The sequence below is a fragment of the Dermochelys coriacea genome, chromosome 3 (assembly GCF_009764565.3).
Source record: "Dermochelys coriacea isolate rDerCor1 chromosome 3, rDerCor1.pri.v4, whole genome shotgun sequence".
Lineage (NCBI taxonomy): Eukaryota > Metazoa > Chordata > Testudines > Dermochelyidae > Dermochelys > Dermochelys coriacea.
In genome coordinates this window covers 201,212,903-201,236,051 of record NC_050070.1, presented here as the reverse complement: position 1 = coordinate 201,236,051, position 23,149 = coordinate 201,212,903, and the positions used below count along the sequence as shown (strand labels likewise).

Sequence of the window (23,149 nt, the reverse complement as noted above, 5' to 3'; positions counted from 1 at the left end):
GCTTTTATGTGGGATATGGAAGGGAAGAAAAAGTAAGATTTGCTCCTAAATGCATCACTTACAAGTACGCATCGCATTCAGATTTGTACATAAAAGCAATAATCTTGACTATATAAATCATCCGATCTTCAGTTGGTGTAAATCAGTCAATGTAGTTCTTTTCACTTCTGTGGAGCTATGCCAGTTATCACCAGCTGGGTGGCAACTTGGCCCGTACTCTTATCTCTAAGTCTTAGATAGAACAATGAAGGATTTTTGCACTTCTTCCAGAGAGCAAGGAGCTTTGTATGTCCTTCCTCTCTCCACTTCTCTCCTGGGATAACTTTGGGTTTCCTGAACATCACTTGGATAGAAGATCTCATAGCCTGAGGGTACAGCTAATGACAGAGCCAGTAGGCACCGCTCACATGGGGAGTCTCATGGCCCCAGAGAGGAGCTCTTGGAGGGATTGTGCCTCCCAAAGCTCACCAGTGCACACAGGGAATGCACAACCTGCACCATCCCTTTGGGTGTTCCAGCATGCTCTCCTCTTGGTGAGGAGCCATTTATGCTGGCCGGGGTGGAACCTTCCCACCCTTCCTTGTCCATTTTGGGATGTCTTCTACCTCCGGAGAACTAAGAAGGAGCAGGGACTATGATTATGCCTGGCTGTTGCTCGGAGGTAGGGACACACAAAGCAGCTGAAGGACTCTTTGCGCACCCACTCCCCCCACGCAGCCACCAGCACAATTGTGCCTTGTAATAACATAGTTGTGTTTTTTTGCGGAGGGAGGGGGGAAGGGTGACCAGAATCTCTGAGCACTACCACAATGCAAATCAACAACAAGGTGAGTGGAGAAGAAGGGCTCCACTAAAACATGTCAGATTTTTAAAAAGTGAATCCAGTCTTCCCTAGCCTCATATGCCAGCAGGCAATGGAACGTGACTACAGGCAAAGAATTCATACTGCAAATTACAAGGGACTTCCTCCTGTTCCCCGTAGCATCTTCAGACACCCCAGCCCTGCAGAGCTCACGCCCCTTTGCCCGCAGCGGCCAGGCTCCCATGCTGACTTGTTGTGTTGAGTCTCTGCTCCCAGTGGCTTGTTAACATTCCAAGCTGAACGCCCTTGTGGGTTACAGCTTCCCTGGTGATCTGGAATGGAGAGCACCTCTGAGTTCTCTTCAGTCTGGGGCGAGAACCCTGGATGCAGCTCGCATCAGTATACAAGACATTCATGATTGTCTGTTACAAGCGACTGCATTTATTCCCTTTGACAGAATCATCAAATGCATTATGTCTGAGGATGAAATGACAAACCACACATGACTGAGGTTAGTCTTTTTGCTTAGGATGCTACCGGGTGATGTGTGGATGCGATGGTAACAAGGATGGTATAAGAACCGACCCAGAATAGAATTTAACATTTCAATCCAAGTATTTGCCTAAACAGGTTGTCACTTAGATTGTAAACTCTCTGGGTCAGGGAATATCTTGTTGTTCGTGTTTGTACAGCGCCTAGCACAATGGGGACCTGGTCCGTGACTGGGGCTGCTGAGAGCTATGGTAATAGAAATTTAAATAAATAATAATCTAATTCCTTGTGATATTTAGATTGGAGAAAGCCACATCCTCTGGAAAGGCAATTCGTTAAATTATAGGCTGGTACAGGGATTGGCAACCTTCGGCACACAGCCCATCAGGATAATCTGCTGGCGGGCCACAAGACATTTTGTTTACATTGATCATCTGCAAGCACGGCCCCCCGCAGCTCCCAGTGGCCGCAGTTCGAATTATATATATGCACATATAAAATCAAGAATTATGAGGCTGCTCAGTGACCTCTGAAGTCAAAATGAAAAACTTTAATTGACTTAAATGCGATTTGGATCAAAACCCATTATGGCTTCTAAGGAGAATAACTTCACACGTGTTTTTTTTTTTTGTTTTTTTTTTTTTCCCAGAAAGCCTTCCCTTTGAAGAAGACTAACTTCAGTTGATCAAGGATGTCTTTGACGGACAAAAGACTTGAAAATTTGCAGATCTACAAAGTTCTCCAATGTGTTCGCCAAAAGGACAAGAGGCAGATAGAGAAGCTGACCAAACTTGGATTCCCAGAACTCATTAATTTCACAGAGCCTGTCGATGGAGATAGTGCCCTTCATTTGGCATGCATCGCAAACGACATAGACATGTGCAACTTCCTGCTGGAGCAAGGAGCTCATCCAGATGTTCAAGACCGAATGGGACGCACTCCTGCAATGAAAGCAGCCGAGCTAGGCCACGACTTAGCCTTGGATAAACTAGCGAAGGCCGAGGCAGACATGACCATAGTTGATAATGAAGGAAAAGGTAAAAAGAGTCCCTCTTAATCATATTAGACAGAAAAAGTATCTTTGGAGCCAGAATCAACACAACAAATTGCAGTCCTGCTTTCTCACCACATATCACGTGCTAGCCATGTGTGTTATGTACCCCTCTAGTGGCTGGTCAGCGTAATGGGTAAGAGTCTTCTGCTGCAGGGACTGTTCTTTGGCTCATGTAGCAAAGGTCTGTGGCTTGGTACTGAACAACCTAAGGTTAAGCACCAGGTGGGTGTTCACTACACATACAACCCAACAAAGCCATTTTTCTTCAGAGCTTTTGTGGTGCTGAAAGTGAGGACATTTTTGCTGGATCAGGCATTCCGTTGGTAGCTCTCTCCAATAGTTAGCTTTATATGTGCCTAACTATTAAGGGTCAGATTCTGATACCCTCACTCTCATTAAATATTGTTTTACTCCACAGGCGGTCCTGTTGAAATCCCAAGTATCATTTCATGTGTTAATTTCTAAAGTCTTCATCCTGTAATCTGATTCAAATGGACAGACCCTTGTGCCTGAGAAATGAATGGGTCACTATACTGGTTCAAGGGGTCTGTCTGTGCAGATCAGATTCCTGAATCAGGGCCTTTCCTGCTATTTGATTCAGCCCCCTAACATTTGTTGCTTAACAGCCATTTTGTTTTTTGTTACAGGTGTTTTGTTTTACTGTATTTTACCTACGAAACGGCACTGCCGCTGCGTTCAGATCGCTTTAGAATGTGGCGCAGATGTTAACAACTGTACTATCAATGGGAAGCCAGTATTCCTACAAGCCTGTGAACAAGCACACGAGATTAAAGAAATATGTCTGAAATTTTTGGAAAGAGGAGCAAACCCCAATGCGATAAACCTAGTAGGAATCTTCCTATAATTAAATATGTATACATACTATTGTAATTCAGTTGTAAAACCACTACAATATAGGACCATTCATCTATAAGACACATCAGTTAGTTAACTTCTGGGCAATATACGTATTACTACCACTGATAGCACCTCTCCATCATTCTTGTTTTATTTTACTGAGGTCCCACACCTGGATCATTTGTCTCCTGTTTTGGATTTTGGTAGGTTGAGATCCAATTATTTATATGCATAAAAACAACCAAGTCATCTCCCCAAATGGTGTGAAGTGCTATTGCCTGTTGACTTCAGTGAAGCTGTGTCCATTACACTGGCCGAGGGATCTGGCCTATTATTTTAAATGTTGAAATTATATTCAATACAATTAGAAGCATAGTGGCCTGCCCTGCATGAGAACCAAGGCGGTGAAATGTTACAAGAAACCGTGTCCTTTACCCTCCTTTCCGTCTGCACAGCTATGCAAGGGACAGCCATAATCCAGGTCATTTATTTGTTTGCTCATTATAATGAGACATTTTAAAAAAGCCAGACCAGTGCTCAGGGCCCATTCAATGTTTCATGCGTTTCAGGTAACCACAAATCCAGGAGCTTATCCTCATCCCTCTAGTTAAAGTTAATCAGTCCAAACATTCTTCATGTGCTTACAAACACCATCCCTTATCGCATTTTTGTCTTCCAAGATGACGATGCATTAAAGGCCAAGAGACTCGGGCTATTTCAGCCCAAGAGGGGGAATGAGTTCCAAAGCCACTCACAGAGAGTGCCCTTCCAGCTGCATCTCTTTATTAAACTGTGGGGGCCTCCAACTGGAATGGCTTTACTGATTGTGGGTGATTTGAGCTCCAGAGTGCAAAGAAAGGAGAGTGTTAGTACTACAGATGGTGCAAGACACTCAGTAGGGTATTGCTTAGGGCTGTTTTCCTGCTCTCCCTTAGTACCATCTGGTGGATTGAAGCTGGAACAGGGACCTGCAGGCTATGCATTCCCTTCCCTCCCCCCCCCCCCAAATCTTAACAGCATTTCTCCACAGTAAACTCCCTGAGCCCCACAAGACACATTCAGCCTGCTTGGAATGTGCACAAGCATAATCACTCCAGCCACTTACCAGCAATACAGCAGCTACTCCATCCCTTACCCCAAATATACCCTTCAAAATAGACCAGAATAAAGTATGAACAATCAAATTTCTTTACTTATTAACTATTAAGTTAATCTGCTTGTTCTTATTGGGTCAAAAAGCAGTGCAAAACTGAATTTTTTTTTAATAAGATAAAAGAATCCCTGGCACCTCCTCCTAACAGTGATAGGCAATGAGGAACATTTTAATATCAGAGCTTAGCCATAGGGAATTATTTTCTACTCAGTCAGTATCTTCACCACTCCCTAGGACAAATAGTTTCTTACTCACTATGACACGCTGTTTGGCCCCAGCTTGTACAGAATAATTTTCAAAGGAAGAGAGTCACACTGCCTGGCTTGCATGTCCAGGGTGATGCCAAGGGTAAGGAGATTCTATTTCCTCCACCTCTGGTCAGCTAATAATACTTTACATGACTGGAGCATCTCTTATATTAGAGTGCTTCACAAACTATATATATATATATATATATATATATATATATATATATATATATGACTCCACTGAAATGTGCCTGCCTCTGGGGTGTAAAGAACAACAGCACAATGTCTTAATAATTCTAGACTATATTTCCTATTCACATAAACACATTTGAAAGAGACAAAATGTGCAGGCAGCTATGCAGAAAGGTCGTGTATCCAAATCCAAGTAATTCTGCACTGTACACTTGGATTGGTGTATAGCCCCATGAATCAATAAACCCTTCATGTACTGCACTATCCTGTGGTTATTTCACTGGATATCCAGCATAAAGCCACACGCCAACATGTGGGCCTGCTGTAGCAAGTAAGGGGCAGAGCATGTGCCACTGACTATCTGAGAAGATATGCTATGTCAGGCAGGGGTGGCCAACCTGCGGCTCCGGGGCCATATGCAGCTCTTCAGAAGTTAAGATGCGGCTCCTTGTATAGGCACCGACTCCGGGGCTGGAGCTACAGGCGCCAACTTTCCAATGTGCCAAGAGGTGCTCACTGCTTAACCCCTGGCTCTGCCACAGGCCCTGCCCCCACTGCACCCCTTCCAGCCCCCTTCTCTGAGCCTGCCATGCCTCACTCCTCCCCCCTCCCCCACAGAGCCTCCCGCATGCCACAAAACAGCTGATCGGGAGGTGCAGGGAGAGGGGGTGGGGCTGCTGGTGGGCAGGTGGCGCTTAGGGCTGGAGGGTGGGAGCTGATGACAAGCTGCTGACGTTTTACTGTGGCTCTTTGGCAATGTACGTTGGTAAATTCTGGCTCCTCCTCCTGCTCAGGTTGCCCACCCCTGTGCTATGTATAAGGAAAGGTCTCTGGGTCTCCTAAAGCCAGACATTCCTAAGAGAGTATATTCTGTTGTAACTAAATGTATATAGATGTCATGCATAAATTTGATGTTTGTACGAGCATATGCTAGTTTTGCTTGGGGATATAATAATACTGGTGGAATTCCCAAAACCCTGCCATCTTCTAATAAACCACTGTCCCAGTTGTGCTGATTGCTCCTCCTTGACAGAGCTGGTGCACTGAATCAGTCTTCCCTTGCACGTCCATCTTACCACATAGACACATCTAGCACCAGTGGTTTTCAGGCACATTTTGCAAAAAGTTCTTGGTATTGGCTAGAACAGTTGCTCTCAACCTTTCCAGACTACTGTCCCCTTCCCAGGAGTCTGATTTGTCTTGCATACCCCCAAGTTCCACCTCACTTAAAAACTGCTTGCTTACAAAATCAGCCATAAAAACACAAATGTGTCACAGCTCACTACTTCTGAAAAATTGCTGACTCTCATTTTTATCATATAATTACAAAACAAATCAATTGGAATATAAGTGTTGTATTTTCATTTCAGTGTCTAGTCTATAGAGCAATATAAACAAGCCATTGTCTGTATGAAATTGTAGTTTGTACTGACTTCGCTAGTGCTTTTTCTGTAGCCTGTTGTAAAACTAGACAAATGTCTAGGTGAGTTGATGTACCCCCAGAAGACCTTTGTGTACCCCCAGATTGAGAACCACTGGGCTAGCGGAGCCTATGGTCCCGTGTCTCTCTCTAGGTCATCTGTGACATGGAAAAACAATGGTACTCTGTTTTAAGTCTGTGTCCACAGTTGTGGACCTCCTAAAAGCAAGATCCAACAAGCCCTTTGAGTGTATGAGAACAATGTCAGTTGCTGGCTGAGGAGCACTTCATTGAAGTACCCAAATGGCTGAGCTGAACTCTTCTGAATATCTAGGGGCCGATCCCATAAACATGTTGTTGCATAATTTTACTCAAGTGAGAAGACACATTGACTTGATAGGGACTACTCACTTGAGTAAAACTACACACGTAGTTACTTCTAGGATTGGGCTTATGTGACTTGATCCTGTAGCTTTTACTCAAGAGAAGACAGTGGGACTTGCTCATGTGTTTTAAAAACTGTAGAATTAGGTTCTTAAAGGTGACTTGCAGAAGACTTTTGAAATTATTGGGCTTGCACCCACCCTTCTTTGCTTCTTGATGATGCATAAAGGAGACCTTCAGTTCTTCTATTCCCTTGTGACACTGACTTTGACTGTCTCACACGAAAACAAACACAAAACACAGATGTTTAATTTGTAGGCTACTGGTCGCACGGCCTTAATGGAAGCGGCAAGAGAAGGCGTAATAGAGATGGTGCGTGGCATACTTGAAAGAGGAGGAGATGTTAACATATTTGACAACGAAAGACATAATGCTGCACATTTTGCCGCCAAAGGAGGCTTTTTTGAGGTATTTTTGTTGATAGTACTGAAACTTAACTTCAAAGCTACTCAGCCTGTTCCCCCCCCCCCCCAGTCAAGCTGCTTTCTGATTAAGCAGAGAAATCATTATTCATGAATGGCTTCTATTAAACCATCAAAGGGAATTTAGAAATTACGGTATTTCTTTTATAAATCTGCAACAGTTTTCTATGAGGTACCTATAAATACATGTTCCTACTTATGTCTTATGTGGGTGGGCCCACCAGGGCAGAGGGGTCTCACAAGGCTATGTGTCCTGGCTGTGTCTCGCAAAGGAGGTGTTGCTTGTAGATGCCCAGTGATGGGGGAGCGGCTTCTTTTCTTCCCTGTTGTCTCTAAGGCATGTTGAGGACAGCTATGGATTTGCCTCCTGTAATTTCAACAGAGGTGGGGGAACTGATCAGCAGCAACTACCCCCCACCCCCATTCCTACCCCAAAGATCACTACATTTCTGCTATAGAGAAGCCTGGAGGCAATGCCCACCCTATTAGTACCCTGTTGTTTGGATCTAGGTCACTTACTGTAGCAGTATTGTTCTATCTATCACAGGTAATTGCTTCTTAAAATACAACAGCCTTGGATGGATTGATGGTAATAGAGATTGAAAGTGGGCACTCTGGATTTAAAAACAGAAGTTCCTACTGCCTGGCCAAGGAACCACATAACTGTAGCAACCTCATAAACTTTTGTATGTAGACTAATCAGTGGAGAGGGACAGAGAGCTGCAGAGCGTGTGCATGGATACACAATATTTCAATTAGGGCTGTCAAACGATTACAAAAATTAATCGTGATTAATCGCCATTTTAATCGCACTGTTACAAAATAATAGAATACTAATGTAAATGTATTATAAATATTTGTGGATGTGTTTCTACATTTTCAAATATATTGATTTCAGATACAACACAGAATACAAAGTGTGAAGTGCTCACTTTATATTATTATTTTTGATTACAAATATTTCACTGTAAAAAAGATAAAACAAAAGATAGTGCAGTGTACAAGTCAAAGCATGAAGGAGAATACGAATGTTTAGCATATCTGGCATGTAAATACCTTACAACGCTGGCTGCAATAGTGCCATGCAAACGCCTGTTCTCACTTTCAGGTGACGTTGTAAATAAGAAGCAGGCAGCATTATCTCCCGTAAAGTAAACAAACCTGTTCAGCCAATCGCTAAGACAAACAAGAAGTAGGACCGAGTGGACTTGTAGGCTCTAAAGTTTTATATTGTTTTGTTTTTGAGTGGAGTTATGTAACAAAAAATCTACATTTGTAAGTTGTACTTTCACGATTAAGAGATTGCACTACTGTACTTGAATGAGGTGAATTGAAAAATACTATTTTTTTATCTTTTTTACAGTGCAAATATTTGTAATTAAAAAATATATAAAGTGAGCACTGTACACTTTGTATTCTGCATTGTAACTGAAATCAATATATTTGAAAATGTAGACAAAAAAATTTAAATTGGTATTTTATTATTGTGTAACAGTGCGATGAAACCTACAATTAATCACAATTAATTTTTAATTGCATTAATCCGTTTTGAGTTAATTGCTTGAGTTAACTGTGATTAATTGACAGCCCTAATTTCAATTATTAATTTTTTTTTTAAAAAACCCACAAACCCCAGACATTTTGGTGCAGGGTTTTTAATGGCATTGACTTTGCTTTTCTAGATCCTAAGAATTATTTCAGCTTATAATGGAGATGTGGGGCTCATTGCTATGAATGGAAACACGCCACTTCATTACGCTGCTGCTGGGGGCTTTGCGGATTGCTGCAAATTTATAGGGCAAAGAGGTAAACAAAAAATGTGTATTTACATAGATCATACAAATCTTTGCTTGTCTTCTGTGCTAAATACAGGATTTCACTTCTCTATAAATGGAGGATTTAACTTTCCAGAACTGTCACAGTTGCACTTGTAATGAGTTTTTAATCCACTGACAAATATAGATTGTCAGGAATATTTTCCTAATTGTGTGGCTGTAAGACTGTAGAATAATTCTCAAGAGAGGCAGTGGATGCTCAATAGATTTGAATCATTTAAAACAACACTGGGCTAAGTATTTAGGCATATGCAGGTGGGAACGATATTCCATTAGCATTGGGATGGATTTAATTCTTTCAGAAGTGAGTGTCCACAGCTGCTTTGGAACCTTTACATTTCAAAGGAAAATAATCATTGTATCACTTAAAGGGCTTGATCCAGAGCCTATTGAAGTTAACAGAATGACTCCCCTTAATCTCTGTGGGCATTGGATTTGGCCTCAAAGAAGCTGTGGTCATGCTGACTAAAATCAAATTCAGTGTCACCCCTGGAATTTCACTGTCACCACATGAATCTGCAAAATCTGTTCATGCTGTATTCATGAGGTACAAACATTTTAAGGAATGGCACCACACATAGCCAAACTGCAATTCTTGGGTACAGAATGGTGAATTAAAAATAATATTTCAAGCTTAGCTCTGCTCTTCATGACTTCTTTTATTGGTTTAAGTAAAATCTTTAATATTTTCAGTGTAGTTTTTGTGTATTTGTGTATTATAACTATCCCACTCCCTAGTTAAAAAGTGCAATTTAATAGTTCTGTCTAGATTCGAGACAGTATAACATTATAGACCCGTGTTAAAATTATCTGCAGCAGTTGGCTGCAAATCTGAATCAAGACTCAGCTAGTTTTATACACCATCTTGTTTTTTCAGTAAAACAATGTCTGTATGTTTAGGCTGTGATCCCAAATGGAAGAACCTACTAACAAAAACCCCAAGAATGACTGCCAAAGAAGGTGGTTTTAAAGCAGCATCAAAGGAACTGCGCAAAATTGAACGACTCCATGCTAAAATCACCAAACCTGGAGCGAAGGAAGCCAATCCACGTGTTGCGATGAGGTTGCACGATTGGTCCTTAGAACATCAGACAGCCCTTCGTGAGGCATTTGAGGTGGTGGACAGAGGTGACGGAACAATAAGCAAAGATGATTTTGCATCAGTTATTCAGGAGAAGTGTGATTTTGTAGATGCTGAACTAATACAAACCATTGCCCAGGCACATGATAAGTCTCGTGCTGGGGGAATTAACATTGAAGAGTTCTTTAAAGGTTCCAAATACTTGCAAAAAGCCTATCTCATTTCGTCTTTTGGACCCAAAAAGAAGAAAGGGAAGAAAGGAAAAGGCAAGAAAGGCAAGTTCTCCATCCCCATGCCCATCTGTGTCATTCCAGAGAGCTTGTGCCCACGCCGAACAGATGGCGGGCTCCCTATGTACATGATTGAGACCTATCAGAATGTGACCGATGGTAACCGCTTTCATCGGGATCACCCCCCTGAACATCCTTTGCAGGATGATTCTGCGTGGTACATTGATGAGCCAGAGAAGACTTACAACAAGATTAACTATCTTACTAAAGAAGGAGACATTGTGTCACTGAAAAAAGCATTTGAAGAGGGGGTACCAGTGGACATTAGAGATGTATATTATAAAACTCCTCTGATGGCTGCATGTGGAAGTGGAAACATGGATGCTGTGAAATATCTTCTAGAGAAGGGGTAAGTTTTTGTGAGGAGGGTTGTTTTTGTTGTTTTTGCAGTGTATATATTTGATAGTCACTTAGACACAAAAGAAGAAAACTTGGAGATATTTAACTTTATTTTAAAGAATTTGCATAGTGTTTATCACTGTACAATCAAAGCATTGCAAGCAGTAATGAATTTAGCTTAAAGGTGATCTTCAAAGTCGGTTAAAGCCAACGTTTTCAAAGTGTTTGCTAATTTGGGGGGTCTGAGCTTTTGGTCTTTCAGAAGTGCTGGGTACCTAAATATCCAGTTGAAGTCAATGGGATCTGCCGGTGCTCAGCACCTCTGAAAATCAGCCTCAGCGTGTCCCAACTTGGGCATTCCAAAAACGGAGGCACTCAAAATTAGTGGATGCTTTTTGAAAATGTTGACCTAAGTGACTGGCCCAAGATCACACAAGCAGTCTGTGGCAGAATTTGGAATACATCCTAGATCTCCTGATTCCCACTGCCTTTAGAGGCAAAGGTGTGAATTGAGACTGGTGCATAAAAAAAAGCATTACTGTACTTCTATTCTACAGCCACAGCAGACTGACACATGTGCTGAGTAGATTAGGCTTAAGGCTGTAGTCAGACACTGCTATCTAATATATTCATCACTTTAAAAGTTCTGCGGCAGATTGTAGTCAGCAGACACACTTGGGAAATCTAAATAATAAAAGGTAGGATTTTTATTTTGAATGATAGTTAATGATTCATTTAAGTAATTTGGAAGACGTTCCCTTAGGCATTTATCTGAATGACTGTAGGGCTGTACCAGGGCACGACAGGGTGTCTCTGTTCAACGAGGAGAACAAAAGAGCAGAATGTTGTGTTATATGCAAAAATCGCTACACACAAGTGCGATGGGTTTTTAAACCCCCCTTTTTTTTTAATTTGAAAGACAATGATATTTACCTTAGCATTACTCTCTACATATAGCAATTCCCATTTCCAAGGGTGAGCAGTTACTGACAGTCTTAGGCTCTGTTGTTAGTGAAGCCTTGTTGAGGCTGGCAGGTGCTCCTGTATCCATCAGCTTCACCAGCAGCTTGCTGATTCAGCAGACCTCGATGTGGTTCACAAAGACCATGGGCTTGGTTCAATGCTGAAGGCACTCAGCCAGGTTAGATGTCGACAAAGCACAGTTCCAATGCCCCATAGGAACTACAGGTACACTAATATATGTATGCCTGCGACAATGGTACCAGCTCAACCAGGACATTAGGATTTGGTTCCCTAGGCCAGCATAAAGAGGCCCCTCCTACATCTTTTTCTTTTATACATTGATATGAAGATGTTACGTGTTACATTCCATATGCTTTTCATTCTTTTCTTCTACCTTGCACCTGCTAGTTCTAACAAAACATCCTCATCCATTATCCTGTCATTCCCTCAATATCTTATGAGGGGTCTGTCTGTCCCTCAATCATCGCCTGGGATGTGTTCATGCAATTACTTGAGAACTCTGGGTGTTCCTGTATCATCCTCTCAGGCCTGGAATGTGCTTACTTGGTGTTAGCTAATACCTGGTGCATTGAAATTTTGCCAAGGCCAGGCTTCCTCTGGTTCACAACCTTTGGTTCTTACTGTTAGTTGTGTGTAGGGCTCCAGTAAGGCCTACACTGCCTACAGGCTCCAAGCCTGAAGAGACTTAAACTCATGCAACCTAGTGCATTTCAGCAGGCCCACTAACATTAATGGGACATTTGTAAAGTTACGTACATGTTTAAGCCTGTGCATTCTTGGAGCTTATTGGGCCAATTAATCTTTACTGACTTCATCAAACCTCCATTGAGTTCAATGGAGTTACATCTAGGATAAATTTTGCCCCTTATGTTTAACATTTGGACCTTGTAACATGGTAAAGCAATGTTAATTTTGGGATTTTAAACAGACAAAATAGGAAATTCAGAGGTAAAGTGCCATAGTAAATGTTAGCTTTGTACCTTTTGGTAAGATAGAATTTCAGTACATGGTGAAAATATTGCTATGGGAATCTAACTGGGCTCCTTTTTACAATATGGTCCTTCAACAAACCATATCGAGTGGAATACAAAGTGTTCCGTATGTTCATCTAAGGTTATAAAATATGGTGCAGTTTGAACGTAAATCGGCAGTGCGTGCTATGGTTTATTTGCACAGGTTTGCTGGAGCAGTATTATAAATCAGTTTGATTTAAAAAAAAAATACAGCAAGAAACAATGCTAACATGCAAGTCCTATGTCAATCAATGTTATGCCCTCCCCTGGAATACTCTGTTCAGATCTGATCAGCTTGTCCTAAAAGGATAAAATAGAAGCAGAGGGGGTTCAGTGAACACATGGAAAGAATAATTGCAGGTATGGAAAATTAATGCATATGAAGAGAGACTGGTAGGATTGTGGATCATTTACTCCAGAAAGGAGATGAATAGGAAATGATAGTGATGTATAAAATAATGTATAGTATGGAGATGATTGAGCACTTCTCTGCCCTCGCTCTTTCTTACACAAGATCAAGAGTTATTCAATGACACTGAAAGCCAGCAAATTTTAAAACTGGTAAACAAATAAGACTCAGTTAGCCTGTGGAACTTATTGCCAAGATGTCACTGAGAGCAAGACTTCAGCAGGATTTTAAAAAAGATTAGACATTTATATAGATTACAAGAACATCCAGGACTACATTAGTAAAGAATTTAAAAGACGTGTGAATGGAATGCAAACCCTTGTGTTTCAGGGCATAAGTGACCTTTTGTCCAGAGTGGGTTGGGAAGAAACTTATTCTGAAACATCTTATAACTGTGGGGTTTCTTGCATCTTCCTGTGAAGCATCTGGTATTGGCTCCTGGACTAATGTTCTAATGGATGCTCCAGTTCAGCAATTTCTACATTGTACCTCTATGGGACAGTCCCAGATACAATGAAGCTGATGTAGCTGGGGCGTGTGTGTGTGTGTGGGGAGGGGGGGTTTGGGGAAGAACCCCTCAAAGGTCTTTTACTCCTTGTAAACCCATTCAGTGAGATGCAGCAGACTTGGGGAGGATTATGGGAAGAGCTTGTGGCTTGTTTGAAAACAGGAGGGAGCATCATTCTCCCCTTTGATAACTGTGAAGGAACCTTGGTGAAGTGATAAGCCAGGAGAAGTGGCTGATGGGGCCCCTCCTGTTCTGAGCTCCACCTGAGGGAAGTGTACCACAATCAGCTGGGTCCCAGTCCTGCTTGGATGGACCCCTGCATACCTGCAGGCCTCATTAACTTCAGCAGAGTCCTGCTTGCACACAGGTGTCTGCATCCCTGGATTTAATTGCCTTGAACTGGAGACAGTCTTTCAAACCACTGCATTTTTGTTAATTCAATTCTTTTTTTAAATCATGTAAATTTTCATTTCCACAAAGTAAAAAAAAAAAAGAAGAGTGAGTAAAAGAAAAAGCAAATTCAAAAAATATGAATGGAGAAATATTAAAAATATGAAATTAACCAGAAGGGAATATGGAAGAAGGAGGGAAAAGTCTGAATATAAGATGTAGAAAGTGTAGCGGCATAATCAGGATTGCTATTCAGGTCACATTTTATGAAGCAGCTATGTCAACAATATTGCAGCAACGTTGATTATTTCTGTTCTGTAGTAAAATTAAATATTTATATTCTTTCTGCTAGCCTAACTCTTATGCTTTTTCTCAAGTTGCACATTTCACTTCTGTCATGCCATCATTGCTGTACTGCTATGTAGGATAAACTAGATAAACAATACTGAAAACATCCCCCGATTACACCAGTGTGAAGCTTTTAATATCAATCTTTCTAGCTCTGAATAATTACAGAAATACTGTAATTTTGTAACCTAAAGCTGTACAGGCATGCAGTGTTGGATCATCAGCTTGTATAAATCAGCATAGATACTCTACTTTCAGTAGAGTTACACTTATCTATGTCAGAGATCTGGCAATTTATAATCAGAGAGAGTCTGTTTAATGTTAAAAGCAAATATGAGTGTTATTTGATTCTACAATATGCATCCGTTAAAGTATGGTGAAAACTGGGTAGTAAACTACTTGGCCACATCCCTTATAGGACGTAACTATTTCAAAATAGAATCGGGTATACTGACTTTAAAAAAAACGGTTGAGAAAAATCTAATGAAAATCCAAGGAAATGATCTGATAATTGGATCAGCTTCTCTTTCATGTCTCTCTTCACTGTCATCCCTGTTTGGAGTCCATAGGCTGTAATTCTTTGGGCTGTGGAAGAACATTCAACAGATGAAAATGTTAAAGTGGGAGGGGAACTGAAGTAAATGATGTAACCAGAATCTAGAGCACCTGGAAGGGTTTCTGCCTCACATCTATTGTGGCCTGTCCCTTAGGGCTTGTCTTCACTGCATCAGTGAGCTCAAGTTACTCGACTCCAGCTAACCTAGCCCCAGTGAGAGCAACCACACTGCAAAACAACACTGCAGTGACGCAGTGTGACTGGATGGTCGGGTGATGAGTTACTGTAAGTCACGCCATTGCATCCCCCCAGCATTACTAGCTCCAGCCTCAATGTCACTTGAGTTTAAACCCACCCTCCACCCCTGACGGACTAGAGTTTAAAGCACCATTTAACTTGACCAAGAGATTTTTGTGAGTGGAGAGGAGTTGAGGAAAGAGAAACATTTGAGTTATCACTTGAGCTAACTGGGCTGTGAAGACATGCCTTTAGACATCCCTCGGCCCATGCTGCTTCCCGCAGCCCCCATTGGCCTGGAGTGGCGAACCGCAGCCAGTGGGACCTGCGATCGGCCGAACCTGCAGACGCTGCAGGTACACAAACCATCCTGGCCCACCAGCGGATTTCCCTGACAGGCCGCGTGCCAAAGGTTGCCAATCCCTGGTCTAGATCAGTGGCAGATTCCTGTCCCTTGGATCATTGCTTCTGAATCAACAGAGTAGCATGCAGCCCCTTAACTCAGGACGGATTTTAAAGTGACAGTCAATCTGAATTGTTCTGGTAAAAAGAGTCTAAGGGTGCTGATCTTTTGCTAAAGAACATAAAACATAGCCATAAGGATTAGAAGATCACACCAGGTGGCCCAAATGGAAGCCAAAGCACAGTATTTGTAGCAGCACTATAAAAACGATATGTTTGATTCATGACATGAATCATTTACAACCCTATTGTTCCCCTCCTTAGGGAAGCATTTTTGCAGTAACGTGAGTAGGCACCATACAGCTGTTCCAAGATGGGAATCATAGGATTGGAAGGGAGCTCAGGAGGTCATCTAGTCCAGTCCCCTGCACTTACGGCAGGACTAAGTATTATCTAGACCATCCCTGACAGGTGTTTGTCTAATCTGCTCTTAAAAATCTCCAGTGATGGGGAGTCCACAATCTCCCTAGGCAATTTATTCCCACTGCTTAAGCACCCCAATAGTTAGGATGTTTTTCCTAATGTCCAGTTTAAACCTCCCTTGCTGCAATTTAAGCCCATTGCTTCTTGTTCTATCGTCGGAGGTTAAAAAGAACAATTTTTCTCCCTCCTCCTTGTAACAACCTTTTATGTACTTGAAAACTGTTATCATGTCTCTTCTCAGTCTTCTCTTTTCCAGACTAAACAAACCCAATTTCTTTCAATCTTCCCTCATAGATCATGTTTTCTAGACCTTTAATAATTTTTGTTGCTCTTAGTTAGCTAAGTGGTCATCAGCCATACGAACTCCTAAAATTCATTTAGTTCCATGATAAGCCACGTCAGGTATTTTAAAATATTTCAAAGCTGTATGACAGAGAGATGAAAACCCATGAAAAGGCTTCTTACATTTAAAAAGTAACATCATGCATTTAATGTTTACTGGACCTGAAACTGTGAAACAATCAATCTAGATACAGTAGTTGTATTCATCTTTATATGTACCCAGTACCTCTTTATTAGAGAAGTTCGTGGAGGACAGATCCATCAATGGCTATTAGCCAAGATGGTCAGGGATGCAACCCCATGCTCTGGGTGTTCCTAGAGGTGAAACAGTTTGAAGCTGGGGTTAGATGACAGGGGATGTCACTCGATAATTGCCCTGTTCTGTTCATTCCCTCTGAAGTATCTGGTACCAGCCACTGTCAGAAGGCAGGACACTGGGCTAGCTTGCCCATTGGTCTGACTCAGTATGGCCGTTCATATGTTCTTATGTTTTATTTATTTACAGGGCTGATGTAAATGCAACTGACAATTTCATGTGGACTCCTCTGCACCATGCCTGCCATGCAGGTCAACAGGACATTACTGAACTGCTTGTGAAGTATGGAGCAGCGATAGATGCAGTTACAATCAACAGTGCCACCCCATTGATGAGAGCTATTGAGAGCTGTAGATTGGACTCAGTGCAATATTTAATTGATTCTGGAGCGAAAGTCCAGATGGAAAACAGAAAAGGTAAATATCCACATTATTTGTGGTCACTTTCGATTAAAAAGGCAGGGGGAGGGTTTGGAGTTTTTCTCAGTTACACGTAAGCTTTGATGAGACAGTGGATCATATTGTGAAAGAAGTAAAATGAAGTGATATGTTCTTTGAGGATCTGGCTGTATTACATTTCTGGTGGTTGTCAGCATGGTGCTCTGGGGAGAGAGTTAAAGTTGTCTTAGTAAATTTAGTGGGTATGTTCCTATTTTCCAGTGTTTAGGAGTTCAGTTTTTACTACGTGGAACCCACATTTTAGAACATTAAGAACGGCCATACTGGGTCAGACCAGTTGTCCATTTAGCCCTGTATCATGTCTCTGATAATGGCCAATGCCAGATGTTGGAGTATGGGGTTCTGTCACTGACCATCTTGCCTAACAGCCATTGCTGGACCTATCCTCCATGAACTTCTCTCATTCTTTTTGAACCCCACTATACTTTTGGCCTTCACAACATCTCCTGGCAACGAGAACCATAGGTTGACTGTGTCTTGTGCGTGCATTTGTTTTAAACCTGTTGCCTATTAATGTCATTGAGTGGATTTCATTCTTATGTTACGTGAAGGGGTAAATAGCACTTCCCCATTCACTTTCTCCATACTACTTGTGATTTTATAGACTTCTATCATGTCACTTAGTCATCTCTTTTCTAAACTGAATAATCCCAGTTTTTTTAATTTCTCCTTGTGTGAAAATGTTCCATGCCCCTAATAATTTTCGTTGTCCTTCTCTGCACCTTTTCTAATTCTAATGTACCTTTTTGGAGATGAGGTAACCAGCACTGCATGCAGTATTCAAAGTGTGGCCATACCTTGGATTTATATAGTGGCATTATGATATGTTCTGTTCAGGATTTCTATCATTTTGTGCTTTTTGAAAAAAGTGGCTCTCAGGAGTTTTGGGGTTTTTTTGTTTTGATTTATTCTTTATGTAAAAATTCAAGCTTAACTCTAGGTTAACAAAGTTTTTTGCAGTGAAATAGAGTGTCATTGAAAACAACTCTGCTAGGACTGTAGTGGCTCTCTTGGTTTGCAAATGGTTATTAGTGAGTAGTATAATGAGATAATGCTAATTATGTAAAGCAAAATTGTAAAGGTTTTAATTGTGACCCACTTATAATAGCCATTGTGTTTTTACTTTTAATTCTGTATGTGGCACTTGTTTGATGTGCTTCTTCCTGTTTAGCAATTGGATAGATATTATTCTGCATTAGCAAAAATGACAACAAAAATTATCTGAATTTATACAGAAGTTATTACCTTTTAGTAGCAGTAGAGACAGGGATCTCGTGCAGCTCTGTTAGTTTCCTTGGTTTTCACATGATGTAGTGGGAGAGTCTCATTAACTTCAGTCTTCAGAGGTGTCCAATAGATGTCATACATCAGAAACTACTCCCAGTAAAATAAATATTATTAAATTAAAAATATATTGGCTGGGTGTTTTGGCCAGCTGCTGGTATTTATTGATGCAGTCTTGTCCCCATTGACCTCAGCTGGCAAACTCCAGGGAAGGAATTCTGCACCTGTACTCCAGCCCCTATGCACTGTTATGTCACCATGCAGTGGTCAGAAAAGGGCTCCAGGACAATTCTTCTGGTGAAGGTCAGTAGCTCTACACAGGTCCCCCTAGAAGCCTTGGCATAGAAGATATGCTGGGGCAAGAAGGGAGATTTCATAGCTCATTCCTCGAAAGGGATTCTGGACAACTCCAGATTGCAGGCTGCTGTAGTTAGAGCAGCCCTGGAGGCCACTCTACATTGTGCTGGAGGCTGCATTACCCGCCAACCAGACCAAAATCCCAACACCACGAAGGGGGCTTAAAGTCCTCTTTAATCCATGCTGTTTAAGTAATCGTAAGGGGACACGTTTGTTCTGAATAAAAGAGGAAAAACTTGCTCCAGCTGTAAACTTCACTGTGGGCCAGTTTTTCAAAATAGCCCAGCATCCAACGCCTAAATAAGTAGTTGGATTTTCAAATGAGCATTTGAATTGCCGGATGCTGAGCAATCTGGAAATCTGGCCCTTATTTAGGTCTGCAACTGGGAGCTGAGCTCTTTTGAAAATCTGACTATGTATATGTATCTTCCGCTCTGTTCTAATCACACCTCTGTGTGCAAACAGTTGTAAGTAGTGGGGGAAAACTTCTCATACTAGCCCTTTCTAATTGTTAAACAAACTTAAAACCATTCCCTTCATCAGCTATAGTGCACATTTAGGGTTTGTTTGTTTTTAAACTATTGTGAAACGTTTTAGTACTTTCTATAAGGTATGATTACGTGAAATGTCAAAATTGTTGGCAAATGTGGCTTTATTTCTGGGGTTGAGATGCACAGCAGCTGTTCAACTAAAACAATGATTATATGTGATCGATGTAGCTGGCATCATTTAAAATGAAAACTTCTATTTCTGTTACTGAACATTTTAATCTTGTAGGTTTCTTTTTTTAAACACATGGGAGCATCTGTGAGGGAATGAAATGCTTGATCCAGGGGGCCCTCAGTAGAGCTGATTTGGAAACCATAGCTTGTCCAAAAACATAGTTTTGTTAAAAGTGAAACTTTGCAAGAAAGGGTCAGTTTCAATGAAGCTTGCATGGGAAGGTTTCTCAGGTCCATGGGGCACTATCTGGTCAAAATGTGTGTGCTCCCCCTCTTTCTCCAGCCCCCGCAAATAGGTTGGTGGTTAGGGTGCTCACTTGGGATGGGGGTTCAAGTCACTGTCTTTCTCACATCCCGGTGGAGAGTCCTACCTACCAGACTATAAGCTGTTCTTGGATGTGGGGAGGGATGTCTCTCTGATTTTTCAAAAAAAAGGAACAAATTCTAATGATTTCAGGGGTTTTTTCCCCCTGTGTTAAACTGGAAATTTTTTTGAAATCCTAGAAATTTTTGTGTGGCCCCAAAACCATTCCCCATCCAATTCTAGGCCAGAGCCTTGTAATACTTACTGAGTGCACAGGGAATTGCAGGTGCTCAGCTCCACTGAGTCTTGCCACAGAGGAATAACTTTTAAAATGATGGTGTTCCACTGAGGGCCCTAAAAGAGGTGGAGATCTACTCTAGCCTGTTTTAAAGCCCTGGCCCTGCAATATGCTGACCGCTTCCTGGGAGATGTTGAGTGCCTCCAAGTAAAGTCGTCATCTTGCTGAATTCGCTTCTACAGGAGTTCAAATATAAACAACAAATGTCAAAAACTATTACAAGCAAAATGACCAACCAAAGAATACATGTGATACACAGTTTAGAGGCTCGATCCTGAAAACCCTTAGTCACAAAAATAGTGCCTACTCCTGCAAGTATTCCCACTGATGTCGGCAAGGCTGATAGCATGAGTGAGCACAACTCGTGTGTTTCATGGTTAGGAGGCTCGAGCTGTAACTGAGCTCAGTGAATTGCAGTGTCATTATGGTGATCAGTGTCACCTTTTATTTTCATGGCTGATACAGCTACTGACAGTGATTCTTATCGTGAACTTTGTTTGCTTTTGCTTTTGCTTTTTTAAAAAGGCCAAAATGCTTTGGACATTGCGAAGGCGTACGCTGACTTTAGACTAATTGACCTGCTTCAACAAAAACTGGACCGTTTGCCAAAACCACCAGAAACCAAAGCAGATAAAGGGAAGAAACCTGGCAAGCCTAAATCAGCTGCTAAGCCCGCGCGGGGGGAGGCTGACGCTGCAAAGGAGGAGGTATGATAGATAGCGGGGGGGGGGGGGAGGGTAATGAAATACAGCCAAGGAGCTGCTTTGATTTGCCAACAGTTACTAAGATGCTTGTTTTCTTCATTTATTTTCCAGACAAAAGCTATAAAGATGCTCTACAAAATACTTACACAAACCACTCTAGCCCTATAACTAGTGACTGTGAGAAAGGATTAAGGCATTGGGTATCTGGGATTGAACCCCCATCTCCTAACTCAGGCTACCTTGTATGATCTTGGGCATTCCCCCCCCCTTCTCTATTTAGCTATAAACTCTTTGGGGGCAGGGACAGTGCCCGTCACATAGGCCTCTAGGTGCTATTTTCATATTAACAATAGCACGTGTGGCACGTCCCCAGCCAAATGGTATAAGGACCGTTTCATCTCCACAGTAACTTGAGCTTGCTTTTTTGTTTCTCTGGTCTCTGAACTAGTGCTTAGCAGCACTCTTCTCATGGTTACCAGTGCCCCGTCAGGTACTCCTGTCACACCTACCTACTGGCATCATGTAAATCACTTTTTGCCAACATGACTCCATTTTTAAAAAAGTTTTGCAATACCCTTATTTACTATCCTGGCAGATTCAGCACAAGATAAGGAAATTACAGATCAGACTTTCCAAAATACAGTCTTGATGGTGGTGCGGGCTGGATTGGGTTGGAATTTAGTTCTTTGTAAAGTCTGCATGCTTCTGAGCTGACCTATGGTGAGAGGGTGTGCCAGAGGTTTATACCAAGCGGACGTAGTGATTGAGGGATAGTCTGGACCTCACAGATATGGAGAATGTTACAGAAGAAGAGATCAATTGTCAGTGTTTAGCTGCAGCTCTTTAGTGCAACCCCTTTGGCCTAGCAGGAGCTGTGGGAAGCATTCTGCCTGATCTTCAAACTAGAACAGGAATAGCTACAGTTTGCTTCAGGGCCAGGGTAGAGAATTCTGGAGGGAGCAAGAGGCTGGCAGCATAGACCATGAGAGTGCAGAGCATTGCAGCTAGCGGGACTCAGACACAGAGTTTATTATTTGTATTACTGTATACCTAGTAGTGCCAGTTATGGACCAGGATCCCATTATGCAAGGTGTTGCACAGACGCCGAACAAAAAGACGTTTTCTGTCCCAAAGAATTTTCAATCTAAGTATGTTAGGTATCTTTCCAAAGGTCACACAGGAAGTCTGTGTCAGAGCCATGAACAGAACCCAGATCATCAGAGTCAGACCTTTACCCAAAACTTCAGCCTTCCTTTCTGCTAAGCCGCACAGTCAGTACCCAGAACCCTCTGGTACTTTCGTGGCCTTGGCTGTATCCACAGATCTGGCCACTGAGAACGTTCAAGGAACATAATTGCTATCCTAGTTATGGACATCCAAATGTATTATTGTAGCACTTGACCCTCACCAAGAGTATTTACTTTGTTTAAAGTCGATACTTTGCAACATGTGGTTTCTGAATGACACTCTCCTGCTGCTTTGAACTCATGTCATACTCATTCATCAGCTACAACTGTGGATTGGGTAATTATCTTAGTGCAGGGTCGCCCACTGTCCTGCTTGGTGTGTGATATTCCAGGGATTGTGTGTTCTGTGGTACCTAAACACAAGGTAGAGAAATGTCCTTTTCCTTCATATAATCTTTACTGTCATCATGATTGTGATATGTTTAAAGGAGACCTTGTTACATCTGGCATATGGGGCCTGACCTAAAGCCCTCGAAATCTCAATGAAAGACTTCCATTGAGTTAAGTGGGCTTTGGATAAAGCCCCTTGACTTTTTTCCCAGTAGTGAGTCTGCAGTTATCACATATTCCACCTCTTCAGATATTGAACTATTTGAGTTATATTTTTCAAACCCTGCCTCTGTTCTGAGTGTTCTTTTCCCTGGTGTGTTCTCTGCACCCCAGCCAGAGCCTTGAGTACCTGATCTTTTCCCCCAATACACATTCTAACACCAGCCTTAGCAGCTTCATCATAGTTATGGCATTTTCAATTGTGACTTTCTTCGGAGTTTATCAGCGCTGCTTCTTAATCAGCCCCAGGGGATGCTATTTAGAGATGCAATGCAATTATTCCCTCTGGGACTAAAAGTGCTTTCCTTACAATAATCTTGCCCTTGACAACCTAGGGAGAATGTGACTGAGACTAGAAGTCAAACTCTGGTTTACCCCTTTGGTGTTGATGCCCTACGGGCTTTTTCTTTGCAGGCTTGCTAGTTAATACTTGTGATACATGGAAAAAGCATCAAGCTTTCTAAACTTGTCAACCAATTCTTTTGAAAATATGAGTGTTCAATCTATAAATTCCTAAGAACTGCATCCACTTGCCTGATTCTTAAAATGCTTCCTTTGTTTTTATTTCCAATATAAATGCTTAAACCTTTTTTTTAAATGATTCAATA

The 23,149-nt window shown here is 41.7% G+C and overlaps 1 protein-coding gene across 2 annotated transcripts in view; it reads left to right on the top strand.

The window, feature by feature from the left end:
* Window positions 1-23,149, top strand: part of ANKEF1 (ankyrin repeat and EF-hand domain containing 1) — a 34,020-nt gene that overhangs the window by 3,979 nt on the left and 6,892 nt on the right. The window contains exons 2-8 of one of the 2 annotated variants that reach the window (XM_038396231.2): window positions 1,944-2,331; window positions 2,996-3,195; window positions 6,922-7,071; window positions 8,768-8,891; window positions 9,821-10,640; window positions 16,808-17,034; window positions 20,567-20,748. In XM_038396231.2, coding sequence (XP_038252159.1) covers window positions 1,986-2,331; window positions 2,996-3,195; window positions 6,922-7,071; window positions 8,768-8,891; window positions 9,821-10,640; window positions 16,808-17,034; window positions 20,567-20,748 — 2,049 coding nt within the window. In that variant the 5' untranslated portion in view covers window positions 1,944-1,985. Of the gene's footprint in view, window positions 1-1,943; window positions 2,332-2,995; window positions 3,196-6,921; window positions 7,072-8,767; window positions 8,892-9,820; window positions 10,641-16,807; window positions 17,035-20,566; window positions 20,749-23,149 lie in introns of those variants that run through there. The other variant, XM_043512110.1, reaches the window with a different exon arrangement.